Source organism: Triturus cristatus, chromosome 4_2, assembly GCF_964204655.1.
Source record: "Triturus cristatus chromosome 4_2, aTriCri1.1, whole genome shotgun sequence".
NCBI classification, from domain to species: domain Eukaryota; kingdom Metazoa; phylum Chordata; class Amphibia; order Caudata; family Salamandridae; genus Triturus; species Triturus cristatus.
In genome coordinates this window covers 925,680,606-925,698,095 of record NC_140586.1, presented here as the reverse complement: position 1 = coordinate 925,698,095, position 17,490 = coordinate 925,680,606, and the positions used below count along the sequence as shown (strand labels likewise).

Sequence of the window (17,490 nt, the reverse complement as noted above, 5' to 3'; positions counted from 1 at the left end):
GCAGGAGGGGTTGTTGATCCCTCTGTTTAGGACTTACTAGAGGTAGCAGGAGGGGTTGTTGGCCCCAAAAACCCTCAGTATGTATCCAAGCGGACTTCATCCCCAACCAGTAGTGCATCAAGAAGCGTGTATGCAGAGTGGTGGAGAAGGGGGGTGGGTCTTAGATGAGCTCACAGCAGTCCCCCTGTGTGGGACTTACTGGAGGTAAAAGGAGGCGCTGTTGGCTGAGAAAGGAGGCGGGACTCCAACAACTTCCCCCCCCGGTCTGTTTAAAAAAATATATATATATTTTTATCATTGGGGGGGGGGGGGAGGTGTGCACAGCTCCCTCCCCAGGCCAATTACGACCTTGGGGACCCCATCCCTTGGGACCCGGCCTTTTAAAAAAAGAAATTATTATTGTTGGGGGTGGGGGCAGCTTGAGAAATAGATGAAACCTCCGCTTTCTGCAAGCCGAAGCTGTTTGACAGCTTGGGCTTGCAGAAAGCAGAGTTATTTTTGTTTTTGCTTGGTGGGAGGTGTCAGCTCCCACCAAACAAATGCAAACAGGTACCTCCCTAAGAGGTAGGTGGACCCAGTCATGGGGGTGGCAGTTCCCAGGGCCATCTGAGCTCCATGAGGGAGGCAGCAAGGCCTCCTCCAACGTACGATTTAGCCCCGGGGAGGTGGTGGTCCCTGGGGCCAGGGGGCCGCAACAGACCCATACATTAATTTATTTCAGCCCCAGGGAGGTGACGGTCCCGGGGCTGTTGGTGGGGCATGCAGGAACCCCACATTATTCGAACATAATTTGCCCCTGGGAGGTGGCGGTCCCCGGGGCACGGGCAGGCCCGGTTATTTAAGAACAATCTTGGAGCCTGGACTCTTTTTTTTGCAAATATTGCGATTTAGCTGTGTTGGACCTAACGTCCTAGGGGTAGCTTGGCTCAGGTCAACAGGCTTACACCTCCCTCTGGCTTTTCATGCTTGCATCCTACCCAGCTCGCAATCTAGCGCAGCCTCACCCAAAAAGGACACTACACTGATTAAATGTGAAGCTTTTTTAAAAGACTTTAACACTTCTCTTCCTTGTTATGCTCAGATATTCAATTTCCCATTACACTGGTAACATTTCAGTACATTTCAAAATTAACATTCCCCTATATCTTGAGGCATACTAGGTCTTACAGTACACGATAAACTTTTCATCCAGTGTTTTTAAAACAGAAACTTCACACCCTGTCACATTTCAGACTGGTATTTCCAGGTATGACTTGACCTCTCAACATGAAATGTTATTTCCAACTTGGCACCCCACTACTACTTTCCCTGGGGCCTATGCACAGCACCTGAACTCTCTAGGATGTCTCACAGCAACTTGATTAATTATCATTTACTAATGCCTTCCATTGTAGCCATGGTAACAGTCCTGGCAGCTAGAGATTAATAAACACTTCAAACATTTCATCTCATAACAATATTGCATAGGCCTTAATCCCCTCGAGGTCTGTGCTTGTCTCCTAGGGGTCTCGGCTTCCAAGAGAATAAAAATAACAGGTATATTTATAACGCACCCTGAACCCAGCTGTGGGCCTCACAGAACTCTCTCTTCCCCTCCCTTCTCTACCAGGCCCAGCTTACGGTACAGTCTCGTTATCCTCCGCTCCAGGTGTCCTGCCGGAACTGGAGCTGCTGTCCCCTCACACCGTGAGAGACGGGTCTGTTCTTTAGTGTGGAATCCTTTCCCCCATGGACGGCGAGTATCCGGGAACTTCCACAGATTTTTCCCCACAACTGTTGGAACAGTGCCTCCTTCCGCTACGGCTTCCTGACAGCCAGTCGCGGTGAACTTAAGTTGGGGCCCTGGATGTTTCTCGTACTCCCCCTCGAACACCAATGCAGTGCGCAGACTTCCTCACTCTCAACGGTGAAGGGCGGCGCTTTGGCCCCTCTTCACGTGATCGGAGGACGGCGGCCCTTCCTGCCTGCTTCCTGAAGTGACTCTCGTCAGAGTTTTAGCGGCGTCGCTGACTCCCGGCCCCTCACCTCTTCAGCCCACGGGGCACCGCAAGTCCAATCAGAGGACCACCGGCCACTCGACCATCACGGGGTGGCGATGGGGTCCGTTTCAGGTAGGAACTCGACACGGGTATATTACGGGGGAGTGAGGGGGGGGTCTGGCGCTGCACTTTACGCTACCAGGAAGGCTCCGTGAAAGTTGGACAGTATGGCCCAGTCCTCTTGCTACGGGCTGCGTTCCACTCCTCAACAACCAAGGACAAGGGGGGGGTTACCGCCAAGGCCAGTCTGATCCTTCCACTCCTGCCAGGAAGGTACACGGGATGAGTTGGTCCTGGGCAACAATCTTAGACCCCCTTCATGGACTTCTGCCACTAGCGAAAAACCCGGTATTACGTTGCTCTTCCCTCTCACTGACTGCAGTCAGGGACCGGTCACAAGGTTAGGTGTGATGTTACTATGTTTAGGACTCTGTGCAGACCCTTGGACCTGTCCGTTCCCCTTTAAGTACAACCACCTCCTCACACAGGCGCCTTACTCCTGAACCTTCCGCAGTCCTCACCTATCCTACAATGGCCGCCCAGCTGTCACCTCTATTTATCACCTGGGGCCTGACTAGCTGTCAAGAATTCCTGTCATGCGAGGGGAGGAAAACGGTAACCAGCGAAAACAGACTACATCTCCCAGGATGCTTAGCGGTTGAGAGGTTATGTAAACAGGAGAGCTGTTACATAACTCAAGGAAAACACGCCCTTATGTAAACAGGAGAGCTGTTACATAACTCAAGGAAAACACGCCCTTATGTAAACAGGAGAGCTGTTACATAACTCAAGGAAAACACGCCCTTATGTAAACAGGAGAGCTGTTACATAACTCAAGGAAAACACGCCCTATAAAGGGAGGAACCGGGAGGTACAACGCTGTCGGATATTGTGTTTACACCGACGTACCTGCTTAGTGAAGAGCAGTGTTCCGGAGTGGTGCTCCAGTAAGGCAAGAACGGAGGTAGGTCGAGTCGTTACTCCCTGGGCCGTGTCTTGCCCCATCGTCACCTGTGAAGGACCCGGAAGCTCTACCAGATAACCATTGAGCTTCGCTTTTTGACTCGGCTGAGTCAAAGCGCAGTGGCGCTTTTGCTGGTTGGAGTCGTAACTCCCAGCCCGACCAGAGATACAGGGACTGCCAGCTGTAACGCACACCAGGAGGTGTTTGCCGCGTTACAGACTCGGAAGTCCACAGGATCGATCGAGCGGCTGCTCTCGGTTCAGTCTTCTTTGCTTGTGATTGGGGTATCAGTGACGCATCACCAGGAGGTGACTCCGCGTCCCGGTGCAGTCTGAGGAAGAGGTTGAGCGGCTGCTCCCTTCAGGTAGAGACCCCGGCTGGGTGTTTCCCTGACTCCTCGATTCTCCCCAACACTCTTCGTGCCCCTCACAGCCTACCGATTGGCATTGTCGGCCATTTCATTTCTGCCCTCTGTTGGCATACGCCGGGATCGGCGTATATGCAGAGGACGGTTAGGACCATCCGTGCTGTGGGCTGGTAACGTACTTAGCCTGGAGGATTCCAGTGACTATAACCTTTGTTTATTCCTTGTATTATTTTTGCCTTCATTAAAATAACTAAACCTTCACAAGTGGTTGCGTTCTCATTATCGTGTCTGTTAAACGATCCTGAGACGTTCAGGGCGTTACAAAATATCCGTCCTTAATAACACTAACTGTCTCCCGGTCGATAACAGACATGGCAACACTTGATGATGTGCTGGCTGCTTTAGCGACCGTGCAAATTGAATTGGCTGCCTCCAGGCAAGAAACAGCCGATGTAAAAGCCAGACTGGATGCTATCCAATTGGACCCGCTCACGCCCAGCACCTCCCTCACGAACCAGACCCCTGCGGTAGTAGTGGAAATACCGGTAGCCGTCCCCTTGGCAACACCAGAGAGGTACAGTGGGGATCCTAACACAGTGCAGGTATTCCTCACACAAGTGGCGCTACATTTATCGTGCAAACCAAGGGCGTTCCCCACGAGTCAGGCTCGTGTGGCTTTCCTTATATCCTATTTGGCTGGAAACGCGGCACAATGGGCCGTACCTCTGGTGAGCAGGGACGACCCCATCTTATGTGATTGGGGTGCTTTTCGCGAGGAATTCCTGAAGGTCTTCGACAGAAGGGCTGACTCGTACACGGCGGACCGTGAAATGCTTGAGTTGAGACAGGTTTCCAACGACCTGGTGCAGTATCTCAATGCGTTCCGAAGGCTGGTTGCGGAAACCAAGTGGCCTGTTGCTAAACAGACGGCGCTCTTCCATCACGGGCTGTGCGATGAGCTCAAGGACGCCGTGGCTCATATTGACCCACAACCCAAGACATGTGAGGGCCTTATCAACCTGGTATTACGGCTGGAACATAGGCTAAGTGAAAGAAAGGGGGATCATGGGAGAAAAGGAAAATCCCTTCCATCCTATGTGACAGTGGGAAGTCCTGAAACTTCCACCGCATCCAAGGGAGAACCCATGGACATCGGCGCAATACGAGCGAGCCTCACAGCCACGGAGAAAGAGTCACGCCGTAAACAAGGATTGTGCCTATATTGTGGCAAAAAAGGCCACTACGTACGTGAATGCCCTGCCAAACCGAAGACGTCACGTTATCGGGCCAACCGGTCGGTAACAGCCGTGGTGGACGTACCGGCGGAAAACTAGAGGACTCCCAGACCAAAGAAGGGGCATCTCGGAGTCACTCATCCATCCCTTCACTTTCCAACTCGGTCACTAAGGGACAACGACACCTGTTTCTCACGGTGCACGTGGGAGTGCATGACCAGTGGATACCCGTTGTGGCCATGGTGGATTCAGGGGCCACTGGCATGTTTATGGACCACAACGAGGCATGCAGGCTAGGGCTAGTGCTTCTTCCCAAAGCTGTACCCGAAGACGTCTATGCTGTAGACGGAAGGCGATTGGTGACGGGGCCCATCGGGCAGCACACGGGGGTCCTTCCGATGAGATGTGGGAGGAACCATTTGGAACAAATCGATTTTAACATCATCCGAGCGCCCCAATATGGCGTCATATTGGGATTGCCGTGGCTACAGAAACACAACCCCTCTGTGGATTGGCCAACACATCGCATCGAACTGACGTCACCGTATTGCATCCTGCATTGTGGAATAAGAAGGAATCCCTTGACGCAGATGAGAGCGGGAGTCAGACGGTGGCTACAGCGGCAGAAAAAGATGTGGCTCTCCCCCAGGCTTATCACAGTTTTGAGGATGTATTTGATGAGGTGAAGGCGGAAGTGCTACCACCACATAGACAGTTTGACTGCCAGATCGACCTGGTGCCAGGGGCCAGCGTTCCCAGCGGCAGGCTGTATGCCCTGACGGAGCCTGAAAACGTGCATCTCCGGGGGTACCTGGATAAACTCCTCAAGCTAGGATTCATCCGCCCGTCCAAGTCTCCGGCCGCCTCGCCACTCTTCTTCATCCCGAAGGCTAATGGGGAGCTGAGAGCCTGTGTGGACTTTAGGGCATTGAATGCGATAACCGTAAAGAATCGGTACCCCTTGCCTCTCATCAGTGTACTCCTGGAACAGGTCAAGAAAGCTCGTATCTACACCAAGTTGGATTTGAAAGGGGCATACCATCTGGTGCGCATGAGGGACGGAGACGAGTGGAAGACCGCCTTTAAGACCAGGTTCGGCCTTTTTGAGTACCTCGTCATGCCGTTCGGTCTGTGCAACGCCCCGGCAGCCTTTCAGTACTTTTTGAATGAGGTATTCAGAGAGGAGTTGGATATCTACGTGGTCGTATATATCGACGACATCCTCATCTATTCGTCCAGTGTGGAGGAGCACGTACACCACGTCAAAGCTGTGCTCCAAAAGCTGAGGGAAAACATGCTGTTTTGTAAACTCAGCAAGTGTGACTTCCACGTCACATCCGTGGAATTCCTCGGAGTGATGCTGAGTCCAGAGGGACAGGAGATGGCAGAACGAAAGATCAAGGCGGTGAAAGAATGGCCGGTGCCCCAAAGCGTGAAGGACGTCCAAAGTTTCATTGGCTTCGCCAACTTTTACAGGCGGTTTATAGATGGATTTTCAGGATTGGTGGCCCCAATCACACAGCTACTGAGGAAGTCCAAGGAGTTTGTCTGGTCCCCTGAAGCGAACAAAGCCTTTGAGGCCCTGAAAAGCGCCTTTGGTAAGGCGCCGGTGTTGGCTCACCCCGATCCGGATCTCCCCTACGTGGTGGAAGCGGACGCATCGGATGTGGCGCTGGGGGCTATCTTGTCCCAACGCAACCACGACACAGGGGTGCTTCATCCCGTTGCGTACATGTCCCGCAAACTCAACGACGCCGAACGCAACTACCATATTGCGGAGAAGGAGCTTCTCGCAATCAAGGACGCCTTCACCGAATGGAGGCATTGGTTGATGGGGGCAAGACATGTGGTATCGGTGTACACGGACCATCGGAACCTACAGTTCATGACGGCCACAAGACACCTTTCTCCCAGACAGCTGCGGTGGATGATCTTCTTTGCGGGGTTCAACTTCCGCATCACATATCGGCCGGGGACGGAAAACCGGAAGGCGGACGCCCTGTCCCGTCAATCTGCAGTTAAGGAACCATTGCCTGCGACCGAGCATTCCATCATTTCCCCGAGGATGGTATTGGGGGTTATCTAACCGGATACTTTCCTGAGGGGAATAAAGAGAGGGATCAGGTCATTCGCATGGCGGAGGTGGCTCCTCAGTCACAGAGAATGGCAGCTGAAGGACGGGATACCCCTGAAGGGCAGGTGCCTATTGATACTCACGCCTAGGCTAAGGAAACAAGCATTCATCTGGTGCCATGACTCTCCATGCGCAGGTCATTTGGGCTTTGAAAAAACGGTGGCTAGCATGGGACGGCATTTCTGGTGGCCAACCATGAGAGTGGATGTCAGGAGGTGGGGACAGGAGTGTCCTACGTGTGCTACCATGAAGGCCGACCATGGCCGAACCCAAGGGCTCTTAAATCCACTTCCGACCCCGGATAGACCATGGGATAGCATATCACTGGACTTCGTGGTGGGCCTACCGGTAGACCAGGGGATGACGGCAATACTGGTGGTGGTGGATTACTTGACGAAAATGGGGCACTTCATCCCCTGCAAGAGAGTCCCTACGGCCGGGGAATTGGCGTCACTACTCCTCAAGAATGTGGTACGACTGCATGGATTACCTGGGGTGATCGTGTCGGACCGGGGGTCGCAGTTTACTGCGCAATTCTGGAAGACTTGGTGCACTGCACTGCATGTTAACACCGCCCTGTCCACCAGCTACCACCCTCAAACGGACGGCCAAACCGAGCGCCTGAACCAAACGCTCAAACAGTATCTGCGATGTTTTGTGGACCAGGGCAGGGAAGAATGGGTCGACTTGCTATGGGTTGCAGAGATCGCCTATAACAATGCCACTCACAGCTCCACACAGTCATCTCCGTTCTATAGCAACTATGGCCAACATCCCAGGTTCTTGCCATTTCTACATCCGTTCAGAGAGGACAGGATTCCCGCCACAGCGGACAGGGTGGCACACATAAAAGACACGTTGATGCGCTCAAGGGCTGTCCTAATAGAGGCCAAGAGAAGATACAAGGCTGTGGCAGACAGGAAGAGACGGCCCGGGCCACTGTACCGCACTGGAGACTACGTCTGGATATCCACAAGAAACATGAGGTTTCGAAAGAACAGTGTGTTCCATCCCAAGTACATGGGCCCCTATCGAATTACCAAGTGTATGGGTCCCGTGAACGTGAAGGTGTGCTTGCCCCAGTCATTGCGGATACACCCTGTCTTTCATGTATCATTGCTCAAACCAGCACCCTCCAAGCCGTCTGGGACACCTAGGCCGGTATGCGTGGAGTCGGAGGTGGAGTATGAAGTGTCGGGCATACGGGCGTCCCAATGGCGCAGGGGGAAGCTGTGGTACCTGGTTGCGTGGAAAGGCTATGGCCCGGAGGAGCAGTCATGGGAACCGGCTGAAGGGGTTCATGCTCCGCGCTTGGTCTCCTTGTTCCATCGGCGTTTTCCTGCCAGCGCTGGACCCGTGGGGAGCCGCTGAGAGGGAGGATGTACTGTCAAGAATTCCTGTCATGCGAGGGGAGGAAAACGGTAACCAGCGAAAACGGACTACATCTCCCAGGATGCTTAGCGGTTGAGAGGTTATGTAAACAGGAGAGCTGTTACATAACTCAAGGAAAACACGCCCTTATGTAAACAGGAGAGCTGTTACATAACTCAAGGAAAACACGCCCTTATGTAAACAGGAGAGCTGTTACATAACTCAAGGAAAACACGCCCTTATGTAAACAGGAGAGCTGTTACATAACTCAAGGAAAACATGCCCTTATGTAAACAGGAGAGCTGTTACATAACTCAAGGAAAACACGCCCTATAAAGGGAGGAACCGGGAGGTACAACGCTGTCGGATATTGTGTTTACACCGACGTACCTGCTTAGTGAAGAGCAGTGTTCCGGAGTGGTGCTCCAGTAAGGCAAGAACGGAGGTAGGTCGAGTCGTTACTCCCTGGGCCGTGTCTTGCCCCATCGTCACCTGTGAAGGACCCGGAAGCTCTACCGGATAACCATTGAGCTTCGCTTTTTGACTCGGCTGAGTCAAAGCGCAGTGGCGCTTTTGCTGGTTGGAGTCGTAACTCCCAGCCCGACCAGAGATACAGGGACTGCCAGCTGTAACGCACACCAGGAGGTGTTTGCCGCGTTACAGACTCGGAAGTCCACAGGATCGATCGAGCGGCTGCTCTCGGTTCAGTCTTCTTTGCTTGTGATTGGGGTATCGGTGACGCATCACCAGGAGGTGACTCCGCGTCCCGGTGCAGTCTGAGGAAGAGGTTGAGCGGCTGCTCCCTTCAGGTAGAGACCCCGGCTGGGTGTTTCCCTGACTCCTCGTTTCTCCCCAACACTCTTCGTGCCCCTCACAGCCTACCGATTGGCATTGTCGGCCATTTCATTTCTGCCCTCTGTTGGCATACGCCGGGATCGGCGTATATGCAGAGGACGGTTAGGACCATCCGTGCTGTGGGCTGGTAACGTACTTAGCCTGGAGGATTCCAGTGACTATAACCTTTGTTTATTCCTTGTATTATTTTTGCCTTCATTAAAATAACTAAACCTTCACAAGTGGTTGCGTTCTCATTATCGTGTCTGTTAAACGATCCTGAGACGTTCAGGGCGTTACACTAGCCAGAGGGGCCCAGAAGGTTCCGGAACCTCCCTTGGCAGTCATGGCCCAAGCGCAGAGGCGACAGTTGGAACCACCATTTTGTAACTCTAACCTCCCTCATCTAGTTTCCTCAGTGGAGCACCTTGCGCCTCCCCCTCAGGTAGTGAGGGTGAAGCGCCCAGAACTTCTACATCAGCACCCAAAAAGTTTGGTAGACAGAAAAAATGAGGAAGGGGGAAAGGGACAAAAATAAAATGAGGAGGGAACTGCCAAAGGGCTGACCGGTCTAACAAGCTGCATTGCTTATTTGGCCTGCCGGGGTCCTTCTGGGACCCCAGGAACACCTTAATGGGGTCAGGGTATTGCTACCCTGGCCCCTTTTCTTTTTCTTTTTACATTTTATTTGGTGATTCAGCTGAATCCGAGTTCCAATATGGCTGCCAACACTTCCTGGTTGAAGTGTTGGCAGTCAGTCAGAGCTGTGCATTTCCCTGCACGAGCTTGTTATTTTTCGCAAAGTCGACGTGGCCGGAGATATCACTACCTGTATTTTCTTAAATTTCTCACCAACTACTGAACGTATTTACACCAAATAACAGAAAGCATAATATGCATAACCAAATCTACCTTTCTTTCAAATTTAGTGTGATTCTGTCCAGCAGTTCGGACTTCATCAGGCATGATTAAAAAGGTTCTATGGTAATTATCAAGGGAAAAAGCACTTTTTTTCACACCCCTTTTTCTTCGCCTCCACTTGACAGATCACCCGAAACGTTCCATGCACAACAAGACCTAGTTTGACACCTTTTTAGTAAAGTTTTCTGAAGATTCGTCAACCAGAGCCAAAGTTATAGGCAAGTAAAAAAATGCTTTTCCAATGGAAGCATTGTCCTAAGTATAACTACCTACTGGCAACTGCAGGGGCTCGGCTGGGGTTAAAAGCATTTTTTAAAAACATTTTCAGTTGGAGTCACGCTGGATCCACGGCTCCCGCTGAAAGATTTAAAAAAGAAGAAGCGCGGCCTCCCGCGCTTCTCTACTATTTAGCCCCCGGGTGGGCCAGGCCCCAGGGGCATGTGGTATAAATAAAAGGAGGGGTCCCCTTCTTGAGGCTCTTTTCAGCCCCGGGGACCACCACCTTCATTTTCAATTTGGAGAGGGGCAATACGGGCCCACCCACCTGGGGCTTGTTCAAGCCCCAGGGACCACCACCTCCCCAGGGCTAAATTAAAAGCATTAGGGGTGTTCTGCATGGAACCCCCCTGGGCCTCGGGGACCACCGCCTCCCTGGGCTTCTGATATAATAAAAACTGGGAGTGGGGTCGCGCGGATCAAAGGAGGGGGACCGCATACACCCCTCCTGGAGCCATACATGGCCCTGGGGTCCACCACCCCGGAGAGCCCACTCCTGCTATGTCCTGGGGTTCCCACCCTCGGGACATGTCTGTTTGCTGTGACTTGAGTCAGAGCAAACACTCCGCTTCCAGCTAGTGAGAACTGATAAATGCTCTTGGTTTCTGGAAGCAGAGGCTTCATATGTTTCCCTGTCCACTGCCAAGCGGGCAGAGAAAGAGATTAAATGATTGCTCCTGCATGGTGGCAGCTGCATTTGAGGCTTAGTGTGTCTGTGGTTACTGCTGAGTTAGTGTTTGTGGCTACTGGTGGGTTAGAGTGTCTGTGGTTACTGCTGAGTTAGTGTGTCTGTAGATAATGCTGGGTTAGGGTGGCTGCAGTTACTTCTGAGTTAGTGTCTGTGGTTACTGGTTGGTTAGAGTGTCTGCGGCTATGGCTGTGTTAGGGTTGCTGTGGTTACTGCTGAGTTAGTGTCTGTGACTTCTGGTGGGCTAGAGTGTCTGCGGTTTCTTCTAGGTTAGTCTGTCTGTGGGTACTGCTGGGTTAGGGTGTCTGGTTACTGGTAGGTTCATGTGTCTGTGGGTACAGACAGGTTAGGGAGTTGGTGTTTACTGCTGGGTTAGGGTGGCTGTGGTTACTTCTTGGTTAGGGTTACCCTGGTTAATGACAGATTAGGCTGTCCATGATTACTGCTGGATTATGATGTCCATGGTTACAGCAGGGTTTGGTTTTGTGGTTACTAATGGGTTAGACAAATCAACATTGTTTTGGTATACTTCACTTATTATTCTGTATCTTGTGTTAGACTAAAAGGGACCGTTTCACATCTCAGTAGCATGGCTCCTGGCATCATAGGGCCCAAATCTACATTGTCAAAAGCTTTTTAAGCATCACATCACTGTTGTCCGACACCTAAGTCTTTCCCTAACCTGATGAGGTGTAGCAGTATGCTGTTATTGACACACTGCTCTGGTGGGAACCCTACTGTGACTCTTGAACTCTGCTTTGAATAAGCTCTTTCAGGCTCTTCACCATGATGGCTTCTGAATGTTGAACACCCGTATCTTTTAAAGAGGTGGGTCTCTGTTGCCAATGCCCTGTCTTTTCCTCTCTTGGTGGAGTTTGCATGGTGGTGACAGATTTCTTTCCTCCTAGTCTTTTGTGAATTCTGTGGATAGGCATCCATCATTTCTCCTAGTGAAAGAAGTTCAAAAGAGATAGAGCTCACATCTCTCCTTTCCTAGGAAAACGTCTCACTGATAAAGGAGATCAACGACCTGAGACGAGAGCTGAAGATGTGCCGCACACAGGTGCACGAGCTGGAGGCTACCCTGGGGTTAAACAGGAAGAACCGGAAGCAAAGCCTCAGCGACATCCATGGTAAAGAGACCTGTATGTGTGTGTCTACACTAGACATCCTGTGTGCTCTGCCAGTCACATGCATCCCACCTTCCATCAGAACCATCTACTGTGTGCATGATACTCCAGTGTCTTCTTTCAATCACAGGCCCCCACTCCCCTCAGAACCATCTCCTGTATGCGTGACACTCCAATGCCTTCTTTCAATCACACGCCCCCACTCCCCTCAGAACCATCTCCTGTATGCGTGACACTCCAGTGCCTTCTTTCAATCACACGCCCCCACTCCCCTCTGAACCATCTCCTGTATGCATGATACTCCACTACTCCAGTGCCCTCTTTCAATCATAGGCCCCCACTCCTGTCAGCCCCCTTTGGAACTGTCTCCATCGCTTTCCGCGTGCCTCTCCTGCTCTCGGCCCCCTTTGGGACGGTCTCCATCACTTCCTGTGTGCCTCTCTTGCTTTCAGCCCCCTTTGGTACGGTCTGTCTCCATCACTTCATGTGTGCCCCTCTTGCTCTCAGTCCCCTTTGGAACTGTCTCCATCACTTCCCGCGTGCCCCTCTTGCTCTCAGTCCCCTTTGGAACTGTCTCCATCACTTCCTGCATGCCTCTCTTGCTCTCAGTCCCCTTTGGAACTGTCTCCATCACTTCCCGCGTGCCTCTCTTGCTCTCAGCCCCCTTTGGAACCGTCTCCATCACTTCCTGCATGCCTCTCTTGCTCTCTGCCCCCTTGGAACTGTCTCCATCACTTCCTGGATGCCTCTCTTGCTCTCAGCCCCCTTGGAACTGTCTCCATCACTTCCTGCATGCCTCTCTTGCTCTCAGCCCCCTTTGGTACGCCGTGTCTCTATCTCTTCTTGCGTACCCCTCTTGCTCTCAGTCCCCTTTGGAACTGTCTCTATCACTTCCTGCATGCCTCTCTTGCTCTCAGCCTCCTTTGGAACTGTCTCTGTCGCTTCCCGTGTGCCTCTCTTGCTCTCAGCCCCCTTGGAACTGTCTCCATCACTACCTGTGTACCTCTTGTGCTCTCAGCCCCCTGACAACGCATTAGGCAGATAGAATATAACAAGGAGAATCCCTGAGTATTCCCAGGTAAGGGATACAACAGTAATTCATAATCAGAGATTGTGGCCAGGCCATGGTCTTGTGACATTGATAATAACAGAGCTATGGAGGCAAGACAAGGCGGAATAGGCAAACAGTGTGTGGAGGGAGGAGAGTGAAGAATCAGCTGGAGGATAAACGAGAGAGGGGGCAGAGAAAGGACAAGAAAGATCTCTAGGAGGAGCTTCTGGACACAATGAGGAAGAGGTCCAAGAAAAGGCAGACTTCAGTGGAAAATGGGTAGCTATGTCCAAATTCGAATGGCACCACTGAAAAAGAGTTGTGCTACCTTTTGAGTGCCTGGTGATCTAGAAGCAATGTATGAGCTCTATGTGTGATCTGAGACCTCCAGATACTTCCAGCTTTGATGGCCAGTGCAAGGGGAGAGGTGTGCACCGTATGGATGAATCAAGCTGTATTATATACATTTTACTCCCCTGTCACTTCCTTTATGCCCCCTCTCACTCATATTTGCACTTACACATATTTCTTTGTCAATTCCTGTGTCGACTGTCTCATTCTTAAGACCCTGTCCCGATAATTTCATCGATGCAGCCTCACTCCTCTCTCTTCTCTCTCCCAAAGCTCCCCCCACAGACGGCCGCCAGACCCCCAAGGTGATGCGTCTGAACATGGAGGAGGAGACGCAGCGGATCATCGAAATGCAGAAATTGGAAATCAAGCGCCTTCGAGATCAAATTCTAATTCACGAGCAGATGCCAGGGGTCCGGCCGCCCTCTGGGGGCAAACTTCCTGCACTGGTAGCCTGAACACTAGGATACCCAGGCAGAGCAACTGCAGAGGGAGACACATGGAGGTCAAACACTGACCGGAATTTACAGGACAGCCACTGCATGGATCCTCCTGACCAAAACATCCGGGTCAACCGACCTAGGTTCTTAGAACCAGACCTGCTCATATTTCCATCAGAGCAGGATGTTAAAAAAACTGTAAAATAAATAAAAGACCAGCACATCTTATTTTCAATATGTTTGGACGTTGCAGTGTATCTCGCCCCATAGGGTACCTTCTCCCTGAAAAGAACAAGGAACAGACGCGGGGAGACACCTTTGGGAAGTTGTATAAACCAATGCTGTTTGTCTTGTGATTATCAGTGAATGCTTTACATGACTACCCTAAGCACAAACTACAATCTAGAGTGTGTCTAGAGGGGAAGCAAGCCTGTGTCTATAGTGCATCTAGACTAGAGGGGAAGCTGGAGTGCATCCAGAGGGTGCAGCTAGAGTGTGTCTAGAAGGGAAGATAGAGCGTGTCTAGAGGGGAAGCTAGAGGGTGTCTAGAGGGGATGCTAGAGTGTGTCCACAGGGAAAGCTAGAGTGCATCCAGAGGGGAAGCTAGAGTGCGTCCAGAGGGAAAGCTAGAGTGTTACTAGAAGGGAGTATCAAGCGTGTCTAGAAGGGAAGATAGAGCGAGTCTAGAGGGGAAGCTAGACTGTATCCACAGGGAAAGATAGAGTTCGTCCAGAGGGTAAACTAGAGTGCATCCAGAGGGGAAGCTAGAGTGCATCCAGAGGGGAAGCTAGAGTGCGTCCAGAGGGGAAGCTAGAATGAGTCCACAGGGAAAGCTATAGTGCATCCAGAGGGGAAGCTAAAGTGCATCCAGAGAGGAAGCTAGAGTGCGTCCAGAGGGGAAGCTAGAGTGTGTCCACAGGGAAAGCTAGAGTGCATCCAGAGGGGAAGCTAGAGTGCGTCCAGAGGGGAAGCTAGAGTGCGTCCAGAGAGGAAGCTAGAGTGCGTCCAGAGAGGAAGCTAGAGTGCATCCAGAGGGGAAGCTAGAGTGCATCCAGAGGGTCAGCTATAGTGCATCCAGAGGGGAAGCTAGAATGAGTCCACAGGGAAAGCTATAGTGCATCCAGAGGGGAAGCTAAAGTGCATCCAGAGAGGAAGTTAGAGTGCGTCCAGAGGGGAAGCTAGGGAAAGCTAGAGTGCATCCAGAGGGGAAGCTAGAGTGCGTCCAGAGGGGAAGCTAGAGTGTTACTAGAAGGGAGTATCGAGCGGGTCTAGAAGGGAAGATAGAGCGTGTCTATAGGGGAAGCTAGACTGTATCCACAGGGAAAGATAGAGTTCGTCGAGAGGGTAAGCTAGAGTGCATCCAGAGGGGAAGCTAGAGTGCGTCTAGAGGGGAAGCTAGAGTGCGTCCAGAGGGGAAGCTAGAGTGCGTCCAGAGGGGAAGCTAGAGTGCGTCCAGAGGGGAAGCTAGAGTGCGTCCAGAGGGGAAGCTAGAGTGCGTCCAGAGGGGAATCTAGAGTGCGTCCAGAGGGGAAGCTAGAGTGCGTCCAGAGGGGAAGCTAGAGTGCGTCCAGAGGGGAAGCTAGAGTGCGTCCAGAGGGGAAGCCAAAGTGCGTGTCTAGAAGGGAAGATAGAATGTGTCTAGAGGGGAAGCTAGAGTGTGTCTAGAGGGGAAGCTAGAGTGTGTCCACAGGGAAAGCTGGAGTGTCTCCAGAGGAGAAGCTAGAATGTCTCCAGAAGGGACGCTAGAATGTGTCTGGGGAGATGCTAGAGTGTGTCTAGGGTGGAAACTAGTGTTCATTCAGAGGTGAAGCCAGAGTGCATCTAGAGAGGAAGCTAGAGTGTGTCAAGAGTGGAAGCTATGGCCTGTCTAGAGTGGAAGCTAGAGTGCATCCAGAGGGGAAGCTAGAGTGTGTCCAGAGGGAAAGCTAGGGTGCATCCAGAGGGGAAGCTAGAGTGCGTCCAGAGGGGAAGCTAGAGTGTTACTAGAAGGGAGTATTGAGCGTGTCTAGAAGGGAAGATAGAGCGTGTCTATAGGGGAAGCTAGACAGCATCCACAGGGAAAGATAGAGTCCGTCCAGAGGGTAAGCTAGAGTGCGTCCAGAGGGGAAGCTAGAGTGCGTCTAGAGGGGAAGCTAGAGTGCTTCCAGAGGGGAAGCTAGAGTGCGTCCAGAGGGGAAGCTAGAGTGCGTCCAGAGGGGAAGCTAGAGTGCGTCCAGAGGGGAAGCTAGAGTGCGTCCAGAGGGGAAGCTAGAGTGCATCCAGAGGGGACGCTAGAGTGCATCTAGAGGGGAAGCTAGAGTGCGTCCAGAAGGGAAGCTAGAGTGCGTCCAGAGGGGAAGCTAGAGTGCGTGTAGAGGGGAAGCTAGAGTGCTTCCAGAGGGGAAGCTAGAATGAGTCCACAGGGAAAGCTATAGTGCATCCAGAGGGGAAGCCAAAGTGCGTGTCTAGAAGGGAAGATAGAACGTGTCTAGAGGGGAAGCTAGAGTGTGTCCACAGGGAAAGCTGGAGTGTCTCCAGAGGAGAAGCTAGAATGTCTCCAGAAGGGACGCTAGAATGTGTCTGGGGAGATGCTAGAGTGTGTCTAGGGTGGAAACTAGTGTTCATTCAGAGGTGAAGCCAGAGTGCATCCAGAGAGGAAGCTAGAGTGTGTCAAGAGTGGAAGCTATGGCCTGTCTAGAGTGGAAGCTAGAGTGCGTCCAGAGGGGAAGCTAGAGTGTGTTCACAGGATAAGCTAGAGTGCATCCAGAGGGGAAGCTAGAGTACATCCAGAGAAGAAGCTAGAGTGTTTCTAGAAGGGAAGATAGAGCGTGTCTAGAAGGGAAGCTAGAGTGTTTCTAGAAGGGAATATAGAGCGTGTCTAGAAGGGAAGCTAGAGTGCGTCTAGAGGGGAAGCTAGAGTGTGTCCACAGCGAAAGCTGGAGTTCATCCAGAGGGGAAGCTAGAGTGCATCTAGAGGGGAAGCTAGAGTGTTTCTAGAAGGGAAGATAGAGCGTGTCTAGAAGGAAAGTTAGAGTGTTTCTAGAAGGGAATATAGAACGTGTCTAGAAGGGAAGCTAGTGCGTCCAGAGGGGAAGCTAGAGTGCATCCAGAGGGGAAGCTAGAGTACATCCAGAGAAGAAGCTAGAGTGTTTCTAGAAGGGAAGATAGAGCGTGTCTAGAAGGGAAGCTAGAGTGTTTCTAGAAGGGAATATAGAGCGTGTCTAGAAGGGAAGCTAGAGTGCGTCCAGAGGGGAAGCTAGAGTGCGTCCAGAGGGGAAGCTAGAGTGCGTCCAGAGGGGAAGCTAGAATGAGTCCACAGGGAAAGCTATAGTGCATCCAGAGGGGAAGCTAAAGTGCATCCAGAGAGGAAGCTAGAGTGCGTCCAGAGGGGAAGCTAGGGAAAGCTAGAGTGCATCCAAAGGGGAAGCTAGAGTGCGTCCTGTGGGGAAGCTAGAGTGTTAATAGAAGGCAGTATCGAGCGTGTCTAGAAGGGAAGATAGAGCGTGTCTATAGGGGAAGCTAGACTGTATCCACAGGGAAAGATAGAGTTCGTCCAGAGGGTAAGCTAGAGTGCATCCAGAGGGGAAGCTAGAGTGCGTCTAGAGGGGAAGCTAGAGTGCGTCCAGAGGGGAAGCTAGAGTGCGTCCAGAGGTGAAGCTAGAGTGCGTCCAGAGGGGAAGCTAGAGTGCGTCAAGAGGGGAAGCTAGAGT

General features: G+C 51.9%; 1 protein-coding gene across 1 annotated transcript in view; it reads left to right on the top strand.

Moving 5' to 3' along the window:
- The window catches only part of CFAP57 (cilia and flagella associated protein 57), a 355,646-nt gene extending 341,610 nt beyond the window's left edge, over positions 1–14,036 (top strand). The window contains exons 22-23 of the mRNA XM_085602986.1: positions 11,827–11,962; positions 13,635–14,036. Coding sequence (XP_085459112.1) covers positions 11,827–11,962; positions 13,635–13,819 — 321 coding nt within the window. The 3' untranslated portion in view covers positions 13,820–14,036. The remainder of the gene's footprint in view (positions 1–11,826; positions 11,963–13,634) is intronic.
- The last annotated feature ends 3,454 nt before the right edge of the window (positions 14,037–17,490 follow it).